The sequence below is a fragment of the Phalangium opilio genome, unplaced genomic scaffold (genome assembly GCF_054372755.1).
Source record: "Phalangium opilio isolate 3A_F unplaced genomic scaffold, DU_Popi_V2 ptg000024l_1, whole genome shotgun sequence".
NCBI classification, from domain to species: Eukaryota; Metazoa; Arthropoda; class Arachnida; order Opiliones; family Phalangiidae; genus Phalangium; species Phalangium opilio.
This window is the reverse complement of record NW_028324155.1, coordinates 6594014-6611053: the sequence shown is the minus strand read 5'-3', so window position 1 is coordinate 6611053 and position 17040 is coordinate 6594014. Positions and strand designations below refer to the sequence as shown.

At 30.7% G+C, this 17040-nt stretch overlaps 4 protein-coding genes across 6 annotated transcripts; 3 read left to right on the top strand and 1 right to left on the bottom strand.

Annotated features, from left to right (window-relative positions):
* The first annotated feature begins 205 nt into the window (after positions 1-205).
* Prp3 (pre-mRNA processing factor 3) lies at positions 206-6364 on the top strand. 2 transcript variants are annotated; one of them, XM_089868256.1, is made up of 15 exons: positions 206-437; positions 547-656; positions 720-1165; positions 1626-1814; positions 1873-1960; positions 2031-2132; positions 3563-3621; positions 3794-3885; positions 4455-4598; positions 4695-4794; positions 4875-4988; positions 5084-5202; positions 5275-5340; positions 5434-5477; positions 6005-6364. In XM_089868256.1, the coding sequence occupies exons 1-15, from the start codon at positions 293-295 to the stop codon at positions 6155-6157; spliced, it is 1971 nt and encodes a 656-aa protein (XP_089724382.1). In that variant the 5' UTR covers positions 206-292; the 3' UTR covers positions 6158-6364. The 2 variants fall into 2 exon arrangements, with proteins under 2 accessions (XP_089724382.1, XP_089724381.1); XM_089868255.1 differs by having other exon boundaries at positions 5275-5352.
* Positions 6350-8658, bottom strand: LOC149692496 (protein KTI12 homolog). Its single transcript, XM_089868257.1, has 6 exons — positions 8514-8658; positions 8171-8331; positions 7596-7675; positions 7360-7519; positions 7130-7258; positions 6350-6541 (listed from the first exon to the last, which is right to left on the bottom strand). The coding sequence occupies exons 1-6, from the start codon at positions 8656-8658 to the stop codon at positions 6401-6403; spliced, it is 816 nt and encodes a 271-aa protein (XP_089724383.1). The 3' UTR covers positions 6350-6400.
* LOC149692495 (deoxyuridine 5'-triphosphate nucleotidohydrolase-like) lies at positions 8657-9784 on the top strand. Its single transcript, XM_089868258.1, has 5 exons — positions 8657-9009; positions 9081-9172; positions 9236-9280; positions 9354-9499; positions 9582-9784. The coding sequence occupies exons 1-5, from the start codon at positions 8657-8659 to the stop codon at positions 9636-9638; spliced, it is 693 nt and encodes a 230-aa protein (XP_089724384.1). The 3' UTR covers positions 9639-9784.
* Positions 9785-10257: 473 nt separating this feature from the next.
* On the top strand, positions 10258-17039 carry LOC149692494 (putative RNA-binding protein 19). Of its 2 annotated transcripts, none has more exons than XM_089868254.1 (17): positions 10258-10370; positions 10439-10621; positions 10695-10853; positions 11402-11519; positions 11598-11773; positions 12597-12735; positions 12805-12923; positions 13940-14146; positions 14225-14279; positions 14354-14505; positions 15245-15556; positions 15625-15855; positions 15937-16139; positions 16219-16338; positions 16409-16514; positions 16593-16719; positions 16939-17039. In XM_089868254.1, exons 1-17 carry the CDS (start codon positions 10335-10337, stop codon positions 16986-16988), a joined length of 2493 nt encoding a protein of 830 aa, XP_089724380.1. In that variant the 5' UTR covers positions 10258-10334; the 3' UTR covers positions 16989-17039. The 2 variants fall into 2 exon arrangements, with proteins under 2 accessions (XP_089724380.1, XP_089724379.1); XM_089868253.1 differs by having other exon boundaries at positions 11595-11773.
* Position 17040: the final 1 nt, after the last annotated feature.

Sequence of the window (17040 nt, the reverse complement as noted above, 5' to 3'; positions counted from 1 at the left end):
TGTCTTGGGTTTTAAAAATGGTGTCAGTATAGAATTTGCATTAAAATTTCTAAAAAAACTAATTTAAAATTTTCACGATAAATTTTTGGCTTGTTTTTGGGCTGGATAGTTTAGATCTAAGGCAGTTTTTGGGCTTTTTTCGAAATACCGATTGGCGGTTTTTTGGGCTTGTTTCCAATTTGATTTTGGCGGGTTGAAGGTTTTCTATCTGGCATCCCTGCTTTTCGCGAGTGACTGGATTCCGCTTTGAAGACGCCGACGGTATTTAATTTTGTAACGTTACGTGAATATAATGGCGCTTTCTAAAAGGGATTTGGATGATTTAAAACCGTGGATTGATAAAACAATACAAAAGTTTTTAGGATTTAGCGAACCCGCTTTAGTTAAAACCGCTATTAATTGTTTATCATCGGGTTACGATCGGAGGAAAACTACTGGTAAGTGTTAAGCCTTGGTCATATTAAGCCTAACGCTGTGAAAAATCAAAATTAATTTGAAATTTTGAATTAAATCCTAAAAATTTCATTTTATTTTGATGCTTTATAGATAAACTAGCTGGTTTATTGGATAATACAAAAGCTACTAAGCTTGCTGAGAAGCTTTTTGAAACTATAGATGACTTGAAAGTGAAAAACAAAAATGTCAAGAAAAAGAAGGTTAATTTGATGGTTATTTTTTGGGGGGTCTAATCTAAATTACGTTAATATTAATCACGATAGGCTGAACCTGATGAAACTACACCAGCAGCGAAAAAAAGTCGTTTTGATGAAGAAGTGGATACTAAAAAAATTATACCCATAATTTCACCACCTTCTCACGCTCATCCTTTATTAACCCCCATGATACCGCAACCTCAAACACCGGTGGTGGCACCAAGCCCTGGCCAATTAACCGCTACTCAAATTAAAGAAATGATGTTGAATGCTCAAAAAGTTATTGAACAGAGGAAAAAAGCTCTACAAGATATGACTTTTCCTTCAGTAGCTGAGACTACACCTCCACCTGTCATGCCAGGTCCACAAGTAATGCCTGAAACGAAGGATAATAAGACTCGAATTTTTGAGTTGACGCAACAAATTCAAGCCAGATTAGTTAGCAGAGCTAATGCCATGGCTGCAGCAACTACAGCAGCTGCAAATTTGAAGTTACCCGTAGATAAATCAAAGTAAGTCAATCAGGGAGCCCAGCGGTCCTATAATTCCTATAAAATCCTATATTTTTGAACCAGTCCTATATTATCCTGTAATTTCATGAAAGGTCCTATAATATCCTATATTTTTGACTTAGTCAAAGTGTTCGTATAGTTTAGCATCAAATTTATCAAAATTTTAATTAAGTTAATCTGAATTTTCAAAGTAAAATCCAATTTGTTATAATTTTTTATTCTTTTTGAGATTTTTCTACGTTTAAGCCCTAAAATTTTATTATAAATGAACATTTTTAGTCCTATATTTTCCTATAAAAACACTATTTTTCTCCTTTGAAAATCCTATAATTCCGGGAGAAAAATCCTATTTTTCCTATAAGGAATTTAAATTTCTGACTGGGCTCCCTGGTATCATACTTATAATTGCTAATTATCTTAAGTAATTAGTGTTAAATTAATGTTGAGTAAACTTTGTTAGACCCGCTCCTCTTATTCTTAATGAAGAGGGGAGAACTGTGGATGTATCTGGTAAAGAAATCCAGTTAATCCAAAGAGTTCCAACTCTGAAAGCTAATATTAGGGCTCAACGTCAAGAACAATTCAAAATAAATCAAGAAAAAGTAACTGAGGAAGTCTTGGAACAAAAATATTTTGATCCTAGAGTCAAGTAAGTTAGAATAATGTTAAATTTAATAATTTTAGCTTAAAATATAATATAATTTTAGTGCTAAGGGAGCTGTAAGACCCAAAAGAGGATTTAGATTTCATGAGAAAGGAAAGTTTGAGCAAATTGCTCAAAGGCTAAGAACTAAGGTATGATTTGAGCCTTTTATTTATTTATTTATAAATAGGTCAAATTTATAAACTTTATTTAAAAAAATAGGCGCAATTAGAGAAACTTCAACTTGAAATTGCTCAAGCTGCAAAAAAGACTGGAATTTCTTCAGCAACAAAACTTGCTCTTATCACTCCAAAGAAAGAAATGGTTTGTTTCCTAAGCTTTTATTTTTTTTGTTATGAGAAATCAAAGCTTTTGTAACAAAATCCATGGTTAAGGTGTTATTTAACAAAATACTGGGGAATTTTTTTACGAAAGCTTTAGTTTAAAACTTGTAACTTGAATTTACAAGTTTTAAAGAAAGAAAGAAAAAAGTGTAGCAGAAGATGAAATCTGCTGGAAAAAAAAAAAACAAACAAAAGCCTACTTTTCTTTTGTTGCTTTTTCTACCCTTTCCAGAAAGTTGTGAGAAAAATGGCAGGCAGGGGCCTTAAAAGCAATTCAGAACTCTTGTCTGTTGTATATTGCAGGTCCGTATTATCAATATTATACGGCAAACATATATCACACAAACAAACTGATGAAAAAACTTAATTAATTAACTTTAAACAGTTGTTAATTTAGGGTTTATTAGAATACAGGGTTGCTATTTCTGAGGCACATACAAGTCAGGGAAATTTCGTTTTAGGTTTAGAAATTTTAATCAGGGTTCATACAAACCTGGAAAAATCAGGGAAATAAATAGTTGACAGAAACCTCAGGGAAAACTCAGGGAATTTTAGAATATTTAGTAAAATTCAGGGAAATCAGGGAAATTTGCGTCAAACAGGGGCCGAGTAATGAAGGAAAAATATTCATAAAAATACCCTCCATAGGATTAACATTACATAACTCTGGTAATATTAGAGATATGGGGATGTCCTTTGAGTATGTTATAGTCCTATTTGCCCCCGTCCTTCGATAGCATTTGCTTCATAGGATACTCCATATATGGGGAAAAATCTGGATATCTCAGGGAAAAAGTTGTATGAACCCTGAAAATTATTTATGATAAAAACTTAAATTTTCTTAGAATTTCTTGACAAGTAAGTCAGTTTTCTGGGTTCGTACAAACCTGGAAAACTCAGGGAAATAAATAGTTGACAAAAATCTCAGGGAAATTTAGAATTTTTAATAAAATTCAGGGAAATTTCAAATTTGTGAGTTTTGAGTAAGTAAAGGGGTTGCTTCAACTATAAAATATCACTCCCCTTGTTATTACTTCACATATGGGGAAAAAATCCTGGAAAACTCAGGGAAAAGTTGTATGAACCCTGATTTTTATTACTGGCATAAGTCAGGCAATTTATTAAAAATGTTGTGGCAACCCTGAAATAACTGAGAAATTGTTTATTTCTTATCAGAAGTTTATTATATGAAGTGAATATAATTATTTATTGTTTTACACTTCAAATAATTAATTTCTAATAATTTTTCAAAGTTGAAAGATTAAGAATTTAATTTATTTAGGCGTTTAAGTTAGGGTTAAGTGCAAAAAAATAATAAACCTGTGGTAATTGATAAAACCAGTATTATAGACTTTACAAATGACTTAACCTTGAGTATTGCTGACCTTTCAACGTTGGTTCTCTATACAGAAAGAGGGTGAAATACCTGAAATTGAATGGTGGGACACTTTCATCATTAAAGGTGACAGGTAAGGTGTTGAACACAAAAAAAAACAATTTAGTTCAGGCCTCTGATTCTTAGAATCCTGCATTTAATTATTAATTTATTTATTATATAGTTAATGTGGTTTTTTAATTTTTTTATATTGAATATAAGACCCCATTTTACCTGTTTCGAGTTTTTCGCGGATTTTCTTCTAGTTATGATCAAGCCATGGAGGAAGAAAGCATCGAGGAGAAATATGAAGGAATCACTAATTTGGTGGAACATCCTGCCCAAATGAGAGCTCCTAGTAAGATATTAATTATTATTATTAATTAAAGCTTTTATTATAGCCCCACTTTTCAAATTCCCCCGGAGCTTACAGCCCCACTTTTCAAATTCCCCTGGAGCTTATAGCCCTAATTTTCAAATTCCCCTGGAGCTTATAGCCCTAATTTTCAAATTCCCCTGGAGCTTATAGCCCTAATTTTCAAATTCCCCTGGAGCTTATTAATTATTATTAATTAAAGCTTTTAATCAATTAATTATTATTATTAATTAAAGCTTTTAATCAATTAATTATTATTATTAATTAAAGCTTTTAATCAATTAATTATTATTATTAATTAAAGCTTTTAATCAATTAATTATTATTATTAATTAAAGCTTTTAATCAATTAATTATTATTATTAATTAAAGCTTTTAATCAATTAATTATTATTATTAATTAAAGCTTTTAATCAATTAATTATTATTATTAATTAAAGCTTTTAATTAATTATTATTATTAATTAAAGCTTTTAATCAATTAATTATTATTATTAATTAAAGCTTTTAATCAATTAATTATTAAACATTTAATCATTTTTTTCTCTTAGTGGAGAGCACCAAACCAACTTTACTCCCTGTTTTCTTGACCAAAAAGGAACGGAAGAAACTTAGACGTCAAAATAGAAGGGAAGCTTGGAAAGAAAAACAAGAAAAAATACGTTTAGGATTAGATCCTCCACCTGAACCAAAAGGTTAAAGATTTTATTTATTTATTTTTTTTTTTTAAATTTTTTTAATTTAATTGGGATATAGTTTTAACTATTTTACTGTTTTTTAATTATTCACAGTTCGAATGTCTAATTTGATGAGAGTTTTGGGGACTCAAGCTGTTCAAGATCCTTCTAAAATTGAAGCTCATGTTAGGGAACAAATGGCTAAAAGACAAAAGTAATTATTGGGTTAATTAATTACTTAATTAATCATGTCAACACTTTATGGCCTTAATTTAATTTGTTTATCTTTGGCAGAGCTCATGAGGAAGCTAATGCTGCTAGAAAATTAACTGTAGATCAACGTAGAGCTAAAAAAGTTAAGAAAATAAAGGAAGATACCACTTTTGGTGTTCAAGTTACAGTTTATAGGTAATTTAATTTTTTTAGAAAATTCCCCCAATATGGCGGCTCTATATTTTCTGATTAACTAAGTTATCTTTTTATTTTTTCTTTCTTCTTAATAGAATTGTAAGTTTAGCTAATCCCTCTCACAAATTCAAAATTGAAGTGAATGCCAAACAGTTGTTTATGACAGGCTGTGTTGTTATGTATCGGGATGTTAATGTAGTTGTGGTTGAAGGAGGTTTGTATTTATTTATTTATTTCTTTTTAGGCAAAATTGATTAAATTTTGTTATAATTATTTTAAATTTTAGGCCCTAAACAACAAAAGAAGTTTAAAAAGCTAATGATGCGTCGGATTAAGTGGCATGATGAACAAGGTTCAAAATCCGGTGAATCTATTTTGATCACCTCAAAATGGTTTTTTTTTTCTGTTAAAACTTATATGATTTTTTTCTCATGGTTTTTTTAAGGTAAAAAGGATAAAGTTGATAATAAGTGTCATCTTGTTTGGGAGGTAAGGAATTTTGGTACTACTTTTTAGGCCTAAATCCAGGGTTTGGTACTACTTTTTTTAGGCCTAATCCAGGGTTTGGTACTACTTTTTTAGGCCTAAATCTGGGTGTGGTACTAGTTTTTTTTAGGCTTAATGCAGGGTTTGGTACTACTTTTTAGGCCTATTCCAGGGTTTGGTACTACTTTTTAGGCCTATTCCAGGGTTTGGTACTACTTTTTTAGGCCTAAATCTGGGTGTGGTACTACTTTTTTAGGCTTAATGCAGGGTATGGTCTACAATTTTTTAGGCTTAATGCAGGGCGTATGGTCTACAATTTTTTAGGCTTAATGCAGGGCGTATGGTCTACAATTTTTTAGGCTTAATGCAGGGCGTATGGTCTACAATTTTTTAGGCTTAATGCAGGGCGTATGGTCTACAATTTTTAGGCCTAATCCAGGGTATGATCAACAATTTTTAGGCCTAATCCAGGGTTTGGTACTACATTTTTGGACCTAATGATGTGATCCAAAAATGTTTTTAATTTTAAGGGAGCCACCAAACATCGTAGCTTTGGTGATATGAAATTTAAAGCTTGTCCGACTGAAAGTTTGGCTAGAGATCATTTCAAAAAACATGGTGTAGAGCATTATTGGGATTTGGCCTACAGTGTTTCTGTTCTAGAAGGAGCTGAAGATAATTAACTAATTAATACAAATTAATTAATTAATTTCAAATCATGTGGAGATCTTAAAAAAAAAAAAAAAAAAAAAAAAAAAAAAAAACAATTGCTGTCTCTTCCATTTGTTGAGTCTTGTACATAAATAACTATTATTAATTTACATTTTACACCAACACCAATTAGGATTAATAAAATATGACAAAAAACCTCTTAATTAAAGTGTGAATAATTTAGTTTAATTTTGTTATTTGAAAGAAATTAATATTTAAATGGTACAATTTAAGTAATGAACAAACATGGTGGGGATTTTTTCCGAGTTATCAACAGGATGCATTTTTGTGTAGGTTATAAATTGTCGCCTTAATTTACTTAAAGCAGCTGGACTTGCTTGATCTATAGAGTTAAAGTGCTGATAATTAATTAATTAAGGATAAATAATCTTTTAATATTAAATTTAATATCTTTTAAAGGGAGGGTGAAGTAGAAAATCAAGTGATTTTTTATCGATTCTTCTACTAATTATAAGACCAGTCTGCATAGTCAAACATTCAGGAAATACCAGCTCCGAATGATTTTAAAATTCAAATTAGGTTCAGATTTTAAGGATAATTTTAAACAAGGACTGCCGACCAATCGCGTAACGCCCTGCCTTCCATTTAACAAAATTCTCGTGGCACGGAAGTTCCGTGTTGAATGAAATTTATCACGAGATTTGATAAAATTCGCGCGCGACGTGATAATCGTGGCGCGAGACATGGAGCGTGCCACGAGAATTTTGTTAACAAAAAGGCAGGGCGTTACGCGATTGGTCGGAAGTCCTTGTTTAAAATTATCCCTAAAATCTGAACCTAATTTGAATTTTAAAATCATTCGGAATCTGTATTTCCTGAATGTTTCACTATGCAGACTGGTCTTGTAATTAGTAGAAGAATCGATAAAAAATCACTTGATTTTCTACTTCACCCTCCCTTTAACATTGATTTAAAAAGGATATTTTCTCTGTGGAATTGGGAATGGTAATTTCTCCGTTAAATCCTGATTTTTGCGCATCTAGAATAACTTTTATTACATCTTGAGTTATCCTGTCTAAGTCGTACAGGAAATTGGATGCTGATAATGGTTGCTGTAATTTTTGGGGGAAAATATTAATTAATTAATTTAATTGTTAAGCCTAAAAGATAGGTAATTACTAATTACTAATTAACTTAATATTTTTTTTTTTACATTTTGAGTTGCTTGATTGGGTGGTGGAGCTTTTCTACTAAATAAAGCATCATTTATATCTTCAAAAGGTAATGGTTCATTGTGATGTGCTATAAATAAAGGGGAATCCCAACGGTTTTTAGATTCAGGACATTCAAATCTTTGAATTAATCCATAGAATCTGAATGGAGAAATTTGATTGGAAATTGGAATTTTTGGTGTTATTTGAGAAATTAAATTAAATTCGAGACACCTACATCTCTTTTTCATATTGAAGGTTAGAGTCTCTTTTAATATTCCATTCCCAGGCTAAAGCTTCTGGTGTATCACAGTGAATCTGTATAAAATGTAGGTTTGGTTTTTAATTCCCTGGTGTATTTCTTAATTAAGTGTTAACAGGGTTCATACAACTTTTGGAAAACAAATTTCCCTGAGATTTCCAGGTTTTTTCCCCATATACTTCCCTGAAATTTCCAGGTTTTTCCCGTATATGGAGTATCCTATGTAGCAAATGTTAACGAAGGAGGGGGGGGGGCAAATAGGACTATAACATACTCAAAGGACATCCCCGTATGTCTAATATAACCAGAGTTATGAGCCTCCAAAGTATAGTGTAATGTTAATCCTATGGAGGGGATGTTTATGAACAATTTGCTTAATTACTCGGCCCCTGATTGACGCAATTTTCCCTGATTTCCCTGAATTTTACTAAAAATTCTAAATTTCCCTGAATTTTCCCTGAAGTTTTTGTCATCTATTTATTTCCCTGATTTTTCCATGTTTTCCCGGTTTTCCAGGTTTGTATGAACCCTGGTTAATTATAATTACATACAACACATTGTGTAGTTTTACTGGCTTTTGACATGCAATAGAGTTCATATCTGTAACCTTTGATGTAATTTCCACTATCTAGAATTGTTACAGTGTCTTTTGCTATCAGTCTTTGAACATCAGATTTTAGTTCACTTCGAAAATCTTTTTCAGTTTTGCTTTCTAGATAAAAATAACATTTTACGATGAAGCATGTGTCTACGGAAATTTAAATTTCCGCGCCTTTTCATTGTAGGTGGCGCTTGTTACTATTGCGATTTTTCATTGGTTCACGTCACTCACGTGACCATCTCACTAAGCCTAACTATGGCGGCCGCGGGTTGAAGTATGATTGATTCTCTTACCTTTAAAGACTTCTGTGCGAAAATTAGGACGTTCATCGCTGATTATCGTGGTTTTAATACCTTTTTCCGTGAAGAAGTTCGCTATTTCTTGGGCTCTTTTTGATTTTCCACTACATGGAAAACCGCATAACAATACCAAAGGCATGATTGCGTACACGGCACGATTTCTAAAGGCCTTTTACGGTTATGCCGTCAGGTGGCGCATGGGAGTTTCTCAATCTCAGCACTCCCGCCTCGATTTTCCCTCCAAAAATTTGGCGGCAAAAGAGATCATTCAACGGTCAGAAAGCATTCATTGTGGTCGTGTATTCGCCTCTTCTTCGGACCAAACAAAGGATTTTGAGATTTTAAGTCAAAGAAAGGAAGAAAACTCCAAAGAAATCAAAATGCCTAATGTACCTTCACAAAATATTACCCTCAAGTTTGTTAAATTAACTAAGAATGCTATTACACCAACAAGGGGATCCATTAAATCTGCTGGTTATGATTTGTACAGGTAAATATTAATTAATTAATTAATTCTAATCATAATCATAAAATCAATTTAAATACTTTTTAATTTTACAGTGCTTATGATTACATTGCCCCTCCTATGTCAAATATTTTGGTTAAGACTGATTTGCAAATTGCAGTTCCTGATGGCTGTTATGGTAGAATTGGTGAGTTTAGGCATTACTTCTGTTAGTTTATTTAAATAATTAATTAAATTTTATGTATTCAAGCCCCCAGATCAGGTCTTGCCTTAAAGAACTTCATAGATGTTGGAGGTATAATAATAATTTACAAAATTATAAATACTTTGAGTTTATTTATTTTAATTTTTCTTTAATTGTTTTATAGCTGGTGTTGTTGACCAAGATTATAGAGGCAATGTTGGTGTGGTGTTGTTCAATTTCAGTAGAGACGAGTTCATGATCAAGAAAGGGGATAGAATTGCCCAGCTTGTTTGTGAAAGGATTGCTTATCCTGATTTGGAAGAGTGTGATGTAAGTGTAATTAATCATGTTTGTCTTTATTATTGTTCAATTAATACCATTTTTATAACTAATTTTTAATTAATTTTCTCAGAGTCTCGAAGATACCAGTAGAGGAGTTAATGGTTTTGGTTCCACAGGCAAAAATTAAACTAATCACTTTCAATGCTTTGTTTTAACTTCACCGGTTTTATTATGTTATTTAAGTCATTGACGCATTACCTTTGTTTTAAAAAAATTGTACATAAAAACTTTTCCCAAAGTGTAACAAATAAACTTGATTTAAAAACTTAATAAGATTTAATTTTGATTTAAGTTTTAAGCCTAACATCATGAGTTCAACTTCAGTTCCACGTGTGTTAAGTAAATTTGCTTTTGACCATGTTTGTTTAGTAAACACTCATGGTCAAAAGTAAATTTTATGGAAAAACCGTTTTGTAAACACTGTTTTCCCGCCAAAATTTGCTTTGTCCGAATTCCACGTGGTCTTCAAACCCTCCAATCAAATTGATGATGTAATAGCAGACGAAAATATCGTAAGCCTTGGCTACACGTGGGTGGGTTGTTCATCGTCTTTCAAATATGTCAAGAATAATTGTTAAAAACTTGCCTAAAGTAAATTTGCTTTTGACCATGTTTGTTTAGTAAACATTCGTGGTCAAAAGTAAATTTTATGGAAAAAAGGTTTCGTAAACACTATTTACAAATATCTGGTTTCCCGTTAAAATTTGCTTTTGTCGAATTCCACCACGTGGTCTTCAAACCCTCCAATCAAATTGATGATGTAATAGCAGACGAAAATATCGTAAGCCTTGGCTACACGTGGGTTGTTCATCGTCTTTCAAATATGTCAAGAATAATTGTTAAAAACTTGCCTAAATCTGTAAGTTTTATATTAAATAATTAATTTAAGCTCATTATTAACGAATTAGAACGTAATTCAATCAATAGATATCGGTTGAAAAGCTTCGTTCACATTTTTCATCAAAAGGGGAAATCACAGATATACAACCCAAATACACTAAAGATGGAAAATTTAGACAATTTGCGTTTATTGGATTTAAAAATGAGACAGACGCGGCTAATGCCCTCGAATATTTTGATAATACATTCGTAGATTCGTCTAGAATAAAGGTAAAATCAAAAAATAGGCTTAAAAAGACAAATTATATCAGAAATGGCCTATTAACAATGTTACATGTTTTAGGTTGAAATTTGTGAAAATTTAGGCAGTGACGTTGTTAAACCCTGGAGTAAATACACTAAGGAGAAACTTAAGAAAGATAGTAATAAACTAAAAACGAAAGATTTTAATGATTCTGAGAAAAAATCCAGTGGTCAGAAGTCTAAAAACCAAGATGATAATGTGAGTATAGGCAGAAGTATATAATAATTCTCTTCGAGAGAAGTGTACCACAAAGCTGGGTGAGTGTAACGTCACTCTTCCCAACATCGGATCATTTAGAGCAAGGTTACTAAACTGAATCACATACACGATAAATAGTTCCATCATCATTACTCTATTAGCGTTTAAATATTTGGCAAGACGCGCTTGCGCATTTTGTCCCACGTCAAGACGAGGTTTGTGGGATGATTGCTGAGGATTTAGTGCCAAACAACTATAGAATTCACCTTACGGTGCGATGCCCATTTGTAGTTTGATGAGCGGGAAAGCAAACTAAAAGGGGGGAGCCTGGGAAGAATGACGTTACATAACTAAAGCATTAAGAGGATACGGAGTGTCATCCTTCTTCTATTATCCCCTTCTGGTATAGGGTAATGGCAGCCCTCTGCCTTCGACTGTATTAAGCTCTATGGGGAAATAACATGGGGTGCCATTAGTCTATTACTTACTTATTCTTCAGATATCTATGTTCTAAACTTATTTTAAAAATTTCCCGTGTTCTTTACCAGCTTGAGGATGACCCAAAATTTGTAGAATTCTTAGAAGTTCAGAAAAAACACGGAGAGAAACCACTTTGGAGTAATGATGGAGGACTAATACCAAAAGATAACACTGAACTAGATACGGGTATGTTTTAGTTTTATCAATCTAATTGTAATTAACTTTTATAGAAAGACTTGAAAGTTAAATAAATTTTTAAAGCAGGTTATGAAAGCACAGATAGCGAATCGGAACCTGAAAGTGAATCTGAGGAATCGGAAGTATCTGAAACTGAGGAAACTAAAACAAATGAGAAACAAAAAGACGCCAGTAGCGGCAGCAAACCTAAGAAGAAAACATTCACAGTCAAAGTTAAAGGATTACCCAAGAAAATTAAAAGGGTTTGTAGCCTAGTTTCATTTATTTAACAGGGTTGCCACAGTACCTGGAAATCCTGGAAAATCTGGAAAAGTCAGGGAATTTAAAAATGGGCCAAAAAGGTCAGGGAATTTAAAAATTTCAGCAAAGTCAGGGAATTTAAAAATGGGCCGGAAAGGTCAGGGAAAAGTCAGGGAATTTAAAATTGGGCCGAAAAGGTCAGGGAAAAGTCAGGGAATTTAAAAATGGGCCGGAAAAGTCAGGGAATTTAAAAATGGGCTGAAAAGGTCAGGGAAAAGTCAGGGAGTTTAAAAATGGGCCGAAAAGGTCAGGGAATTTAAAAATGGGCCGAAAAGGTCAGGGAAAAGTCAGGGAATTTAAAAATGGGCCGAAAAGGTCAGGGAAAAGTCAGGGAATTTTAAAAATTTCAGCAAAGTCAGGGAATTTGATTTTAGCGGGTAAAACTTCTGGGAATAAGTCTTTATTGAAAGAGTAATGAAAGTTTCTCCTCATCCTAATCTCTTAACACAGAAAACTCTAGATTAATCCTTAAAAATGTCTAGAATTGTTTTTGTAAAGTAAATGCTCTTTTAGACTGTTATTTATAGTTAAAATGTGTTTTATTTGTTTTGGTGCAACAAATACATGGGAAAACTTAATGTAGATCAAGTTTATTTAATTATAAGCACTTAAAACGTGCTGTAAACATTCACACTTTCGGCCTAAAAGGTCAGGGAAAACCTGGAAAAGTCAGGGAATTTGGTTTTTGAATATTCCGTGGCAACCCTGTTTAAGTTTAATTTTAAACACTTTGATTTAATTTTTAAAGTTTATTTATTTTTACAGAAAGAAATACAAGCATTCTTTCATCCATTAAAATACCTTAGTTTGAGAATTCCTAAAAAATGTAGTGATATAGCTTACATTGAATTTAAAAATGAACAGAGCATGAATAAGGCTTTAGTTAAACATCGCGGTTTTATAAGTATGCTCTCTTATAATTAGATTAATTAATTTAATTAACTAAAAATTAAAATAATAATTAATTATTTAGATGGAAAAAGAATTAGAGTCTTAAAATATGATACTGGCACAGATTATGAACCTGAAATAAATAAATGGCAGAAAAATGAACAGGAGATGAAAGATGGTGATGAAGAAAGTTTAATTGAGGTATTAATAAGTTTTAATTAGTATTTACTGTAATTAATAATTTTTAATTAGTATTTACTGTAATTAATAATCTTTAATTAGTATTTACTATAGTTTTAATTAGTATTTACTATAGTTTTAATTAGTATTTACTATAGTTTTAATTAGTATTTACTATAATTAATAAGTTTTAATTAGTATTTACTATAATTAATAATTTTTAATTAGTATTTACTGTAATTAATAAGTTTTAATTAGTATTTACTATAATTAATAAGTTTTAATTAGTATTTACTGTAATTAATAAGTTTTAATTAGTATTTACTATAGTTTTAATTAGTATTTACTATAGTTTTAATTAGTATTTACTATAGTTTTAATTAGTATTTACTATAGTTTTAATTAGTATTTACTATAATTAATAAGTTTTAATTAGTATTTACTATAATTAATAATTTTTAATTAGTATTTACTGTAATTAATAAGTTTTAATTAGTATTTACTATAATTAATAAGTTTTAATTAGTATTTACTATAATTAATAAGTTTTAATTAGTATTTACTATAGTTTTAATTAGTATTTACTATAGTTTTAATTAGTATTTACTATAATTAATAAGTTTTAATTAGTATTTACTATAATTAATAAGTTTTAATTAGTATTTACTATAATTAATAAGTTTTAATTAGTATTTACTATAATTAATAAGTTTTAATTAGTATTTACTATAATTAATAAGTTTTAATTAGTATTTACTATAATTAATAATTTTTAATTAGTATTTACTGTAATTAATAAGTTTTAATTAGTATTTACTATAATTAATAAGTTTTAATTAGTATTTACTATAATTAATAAGTTTTAATTAGTATTTACTATAATTAATAAGTTTTAATTAGTATTTACTATAATTCATAAGTTTTAATTAGTATTTACTATAGTTTTAATTAGTATTTACTATAGTTTTAATTAGTATTTATTATTTACTATAGTTTTAATTAGTATTTACTATAATTAATATTTAATTACTTAACAGACTGGAAGAATTTTTGTTAGAAACTTAACTTATTCGTGTAAAGAGGAAGATTTGGAGGAAATGTTTAAAAAATTTGGTCCATTATCTGAAGTTCATTTACCAATTGATACCTTTACTAAGAAGATCAAAGGATTCGCGTTTGTTTCATATTTATTCCCTGAACACGCTGTTCAAGCTTTTTCCAAATTAGATGGAACTTCTTTTCAAGTTAGACAGTTTATTAATTAATTAAATTATAGATAATTATCTATAGTTTAAATTTAATTAAAAATATTTTAAATTTAGGGTAGAACTCTTCATTTAATTCCTGCTAAAGCTAAAAAAGAAGAAACAGATCCTGGTACTATAATAATTAATTAAGAATTATTTTCATTAAAGCGAATTGAATTAAACTAATGTTAAAATCTAATTTAGATGATCTTAACTTCAAGAAGAAGAAAGAAGCAAAATTAAAAGCTCAAAGTGGTTCCTCTCATACTTGGAATTCCTTATTTTTGGGAGCTAATGCGGTTGCTGATGTCATGGCTGAAAAATATGGGACAACTAAAGCCAAACTTTTAGAACCTGTAAACTTATTTTTCAACTTATTACAGGGTTCATACAAACCTGGAAAACCGGGAAAACCTGGAAAAATCAGGGAAATAAATAGTTGACGAAAACCTCGGGGAAATTTCGAATTTTTAGTATAATTCAGGGAAATCAGGGAAATTTGCGTCAATCAGGGGCCGAGTAATTAAGCAAAATGTTCAATATAACACATCCTCCATAGGATTAACATTACACTAAACTTTGGAGGCTCATAACTCTGGTTATATTAGAGATAGAGTATGTTATAGAGTGCTGTCAGTTGTGACGTCAGATCCAAGGTTAAACGTCACGAGTCTGCCTTTAGCAATGGGCGGCCATGACAGTTACCGTTTTTTCTTAATGGGAAAACAGCATGGGTGACGTCACACTGGCGCTTCTGACAGCACTCTATAGTCCTATTTGTCCCCCCCCCCTGCTACGGGAAAAACCTGGAAAACTCAGAGAAGTATATAGAGTGCTGTCAGAAGCGCCGGTGTGACGTCACCCATGCTGTTTTCCCATTAAGAAAAAACAGTAACTGTCATGGCCGCCCATTGCTAAAGGCAGACTCGTGACGTTTAACCTTGGATCTGACGTCACAACTGAACTGACAGCACTCTATAGGGTAAAACTTGGAAATCTCAGGGAAATTTGTTTTTCAAAAGTTGTATGAACCCTGTTATTAAGAATTAAATTAATGTAAAAATTAAATTTATTATTATTTATGATTTTTCAAAGGAATCAAAAGGAAGTATAGCTGTCAGAATGGCTTTGGGTGAAACTCAAATTGTTAGTGAAACAAAAGATTATCTCGAACAACAAGGAGTTCATTTAAACTCCTTTCAAGCACCTGGTTCTAATCGTAGCAAAAATGTCATCATTGTTAAAAATTTACCTGCAAATACCAAGAAAAATGATATTGAAACTTTATTTAAAAGACACGGTATTGTTAAAAGGGTTATTATGCCTCCATCTGGAATAGCGGCTATTGTTGAGTTTGAACATAATACAGAAGCCAAGAATGCCTTTAGGAAATTAGCCTACTCAAGGGTAAGAAATAGATCAGTTGACCTATTTTTATTTTTACCTAATTTTAATATATTTAATTTATTTTTTAGTTTGAACATGTGCCATTGTATTTGGAATGGGCTCCCGCCGATGTTTTTGTTGAAAAGAAAGAGAACGATCATAAAACTAAAGAAAATAAGACCCAAGATGCCGAGGTTGAAGTTGAAACTCCAACTGAAGTTGTTGTTGAAGAAGGAGTCACGGAAGAACCACCAGAAATAGGAGCAACATTGTTTGTTAAAAATCTTAACTTTGATACTGAAGAAGAGAATCTTAAATCTGTAACTTTGCAACTTTGCAATTTATTTTTAATTAGAAGATTAGATTATGTTTGTTAATAATTAATTTTTTTTTTTTTTTAGCATTTTGAGACAATTGGAAAAGTTGTAAATGCAACAATTGCTCAAAAGAAAGATTTGAGAAATCCAGGGCAAATGCTTTCAATGGGTTATGGATTTGTGCAATTTGCCAAAAAATCTTTTGCTAAAAGAGCCATCAAAGAATTGCAACATTCAAAATTGGATGGTCACGCTTTGGAACTTAAAATTTCCAATAAACAAACTTCGTTAGTATAACTTAATTAATTTTCAACTTTCTAGAGTTGTAAACTTTTGTTATTAATTTAATATTAAATTGTTTTTTAGGACAGAGACTACTCAAGGAAGAAAACAAACAAATACAACTGATAACAATGAAACTACAAAAATTCTAGTTAGAAATATTCCCTTTGAAGCAACTCAGAAAGAAGTTAGAGAACTTTTCACGTAAGAATCAACTTTAACCCGTTTTTAAGACTAATTTATAATTTTCTCACACTTTTTAATAATTTTGCAGCGTTTTTGGTGAATTAAAGAGTGTTAGGTTACCCCAAAAGATGTCAGGTGCTGGACAACATCGTGGTTTTGGTTTTATTGATTTTCTTACTAGACAAGATGCAAAGGTACCCTAGCTGTGATTATTTTATTTTATTTTTTAGTTTAATGAAAGTGGTTATAATTAATTTTTGGGTTTTTTTTAGAGAGCCATGGATTCCTTAAGTCAAAGTACCCATTTATACGGAAGAAGATTAGTCCTAGAATGGGCTGAAACTGATGACAAAGATGTTGAAACTCTCAGGAGAAAAACAACTGATACTTATCACCCTGGTAGGCCTAATTGTTTATTTTATTTTATTTTATTTTAGGCCTAACTTGTTTATTTTATTTTATTTAATTTTAGGCCTAACTTGTTTATTTTATTTTATTTAATTTTAGGCCTAACTTGTTTATTTTATTTTATTTAATTTTAGGCCTAACTTGTTTATTTTATTTTATTTAATTTTAGGCCTAACTTGTTCATATTTAATTAAAATATCTTTCAAATAGGTCTCGCCAAGAGTAAAAAGCTGAAGAAAATGATTGAAGAAAAATTGTAATTAATAAAAAATGTAATTTCGCTAATAAAGCATTGATTTTGAATTATTAAAT

Bases quoted from the DNA above. Each gene is read 5' to 3' on its own strand.
- Prp3 (XM_089868255.1), top strand. From the start codon at position 293: ATGGCGCTTTCTAAAAGGGATTTGGATGATTTAAAACCGTGGATTGAT. The intron at 3,886-4,454 runs GTAAGATATTAA...TTTTTCTCTTAG, and splicing joins TGCCCAAATGAGAGCTCCTA to TGGAGAGCACCAAACCAACT. The intron at 4,989-5,083 runs GTAATTTAATTT...TCTTCTTAATAG, and splicing joins GTTCAAGTTACAGTTTATAG to AATTGTAAGTTTAGCTAATC.
- LOC149692495 (XM_089868258.1), top strand. From the start codon at position 8,657: ATGATTGCGTACACGGCACGATTTCTAAAGGCCTTTTACGGTTATGCC. The intron at 9,281-9,353 runs GTATAATAATAA...ATTGTTTTATAG, and splicing joins GAACTTCATAGATGTTGGAG to CTGGTGTTGTTGACCAAGAT. The intron at 9,500-9,581 runs GTAAGTGTAATT...TAATTTTCTCAG, and splicing joins CTGATTTGGAAGAGTGTGAT to AGTCTCGAAGATACCAGTAG.
- LOC149692496 (XM_089868257.1), bottom strand. From the start codon at position 8,658: ATGCCTTTGGTATTGTTATGCGGTTTTCCATGTAGTGGAAAATCAAAA. The intron at 7,520-7,595 runs GTAGGTGTCTCG...TTCTCCATTCAG, and splicing joins CTTCAATATGAAAAAGAGAT to ATTCTATGGATTAATTCAAA. The intron at 6,542-7,129 runs ATATCCTTTTTA...AATTATCAGCAC, and splicing joins TTCCCAATTCCACAGAGAAA to TTTAACTCTATAGATCAAGC.
- LOC149692494 (XM_089868253.1), top strand. From the start codon at position 10,335: ATGTCAAGAATAATTGTTAAAAACTTGCCTAAATCT. The intron at 10,371-10,438 runs GTAAGTTTTATA...TTCAATCAATAG, and splicing joins TTAAAAACTTGCCTAAATCT to ATATCGGTTGAAAAGCTTCG. The intron at 10,622-10,694 runs GTAAAATCAAAA...TACATGTTTTAG, and splicing joins TAGATTCGTCTAGAATAAAG to GTTGAAATTTGTGAAAATTT.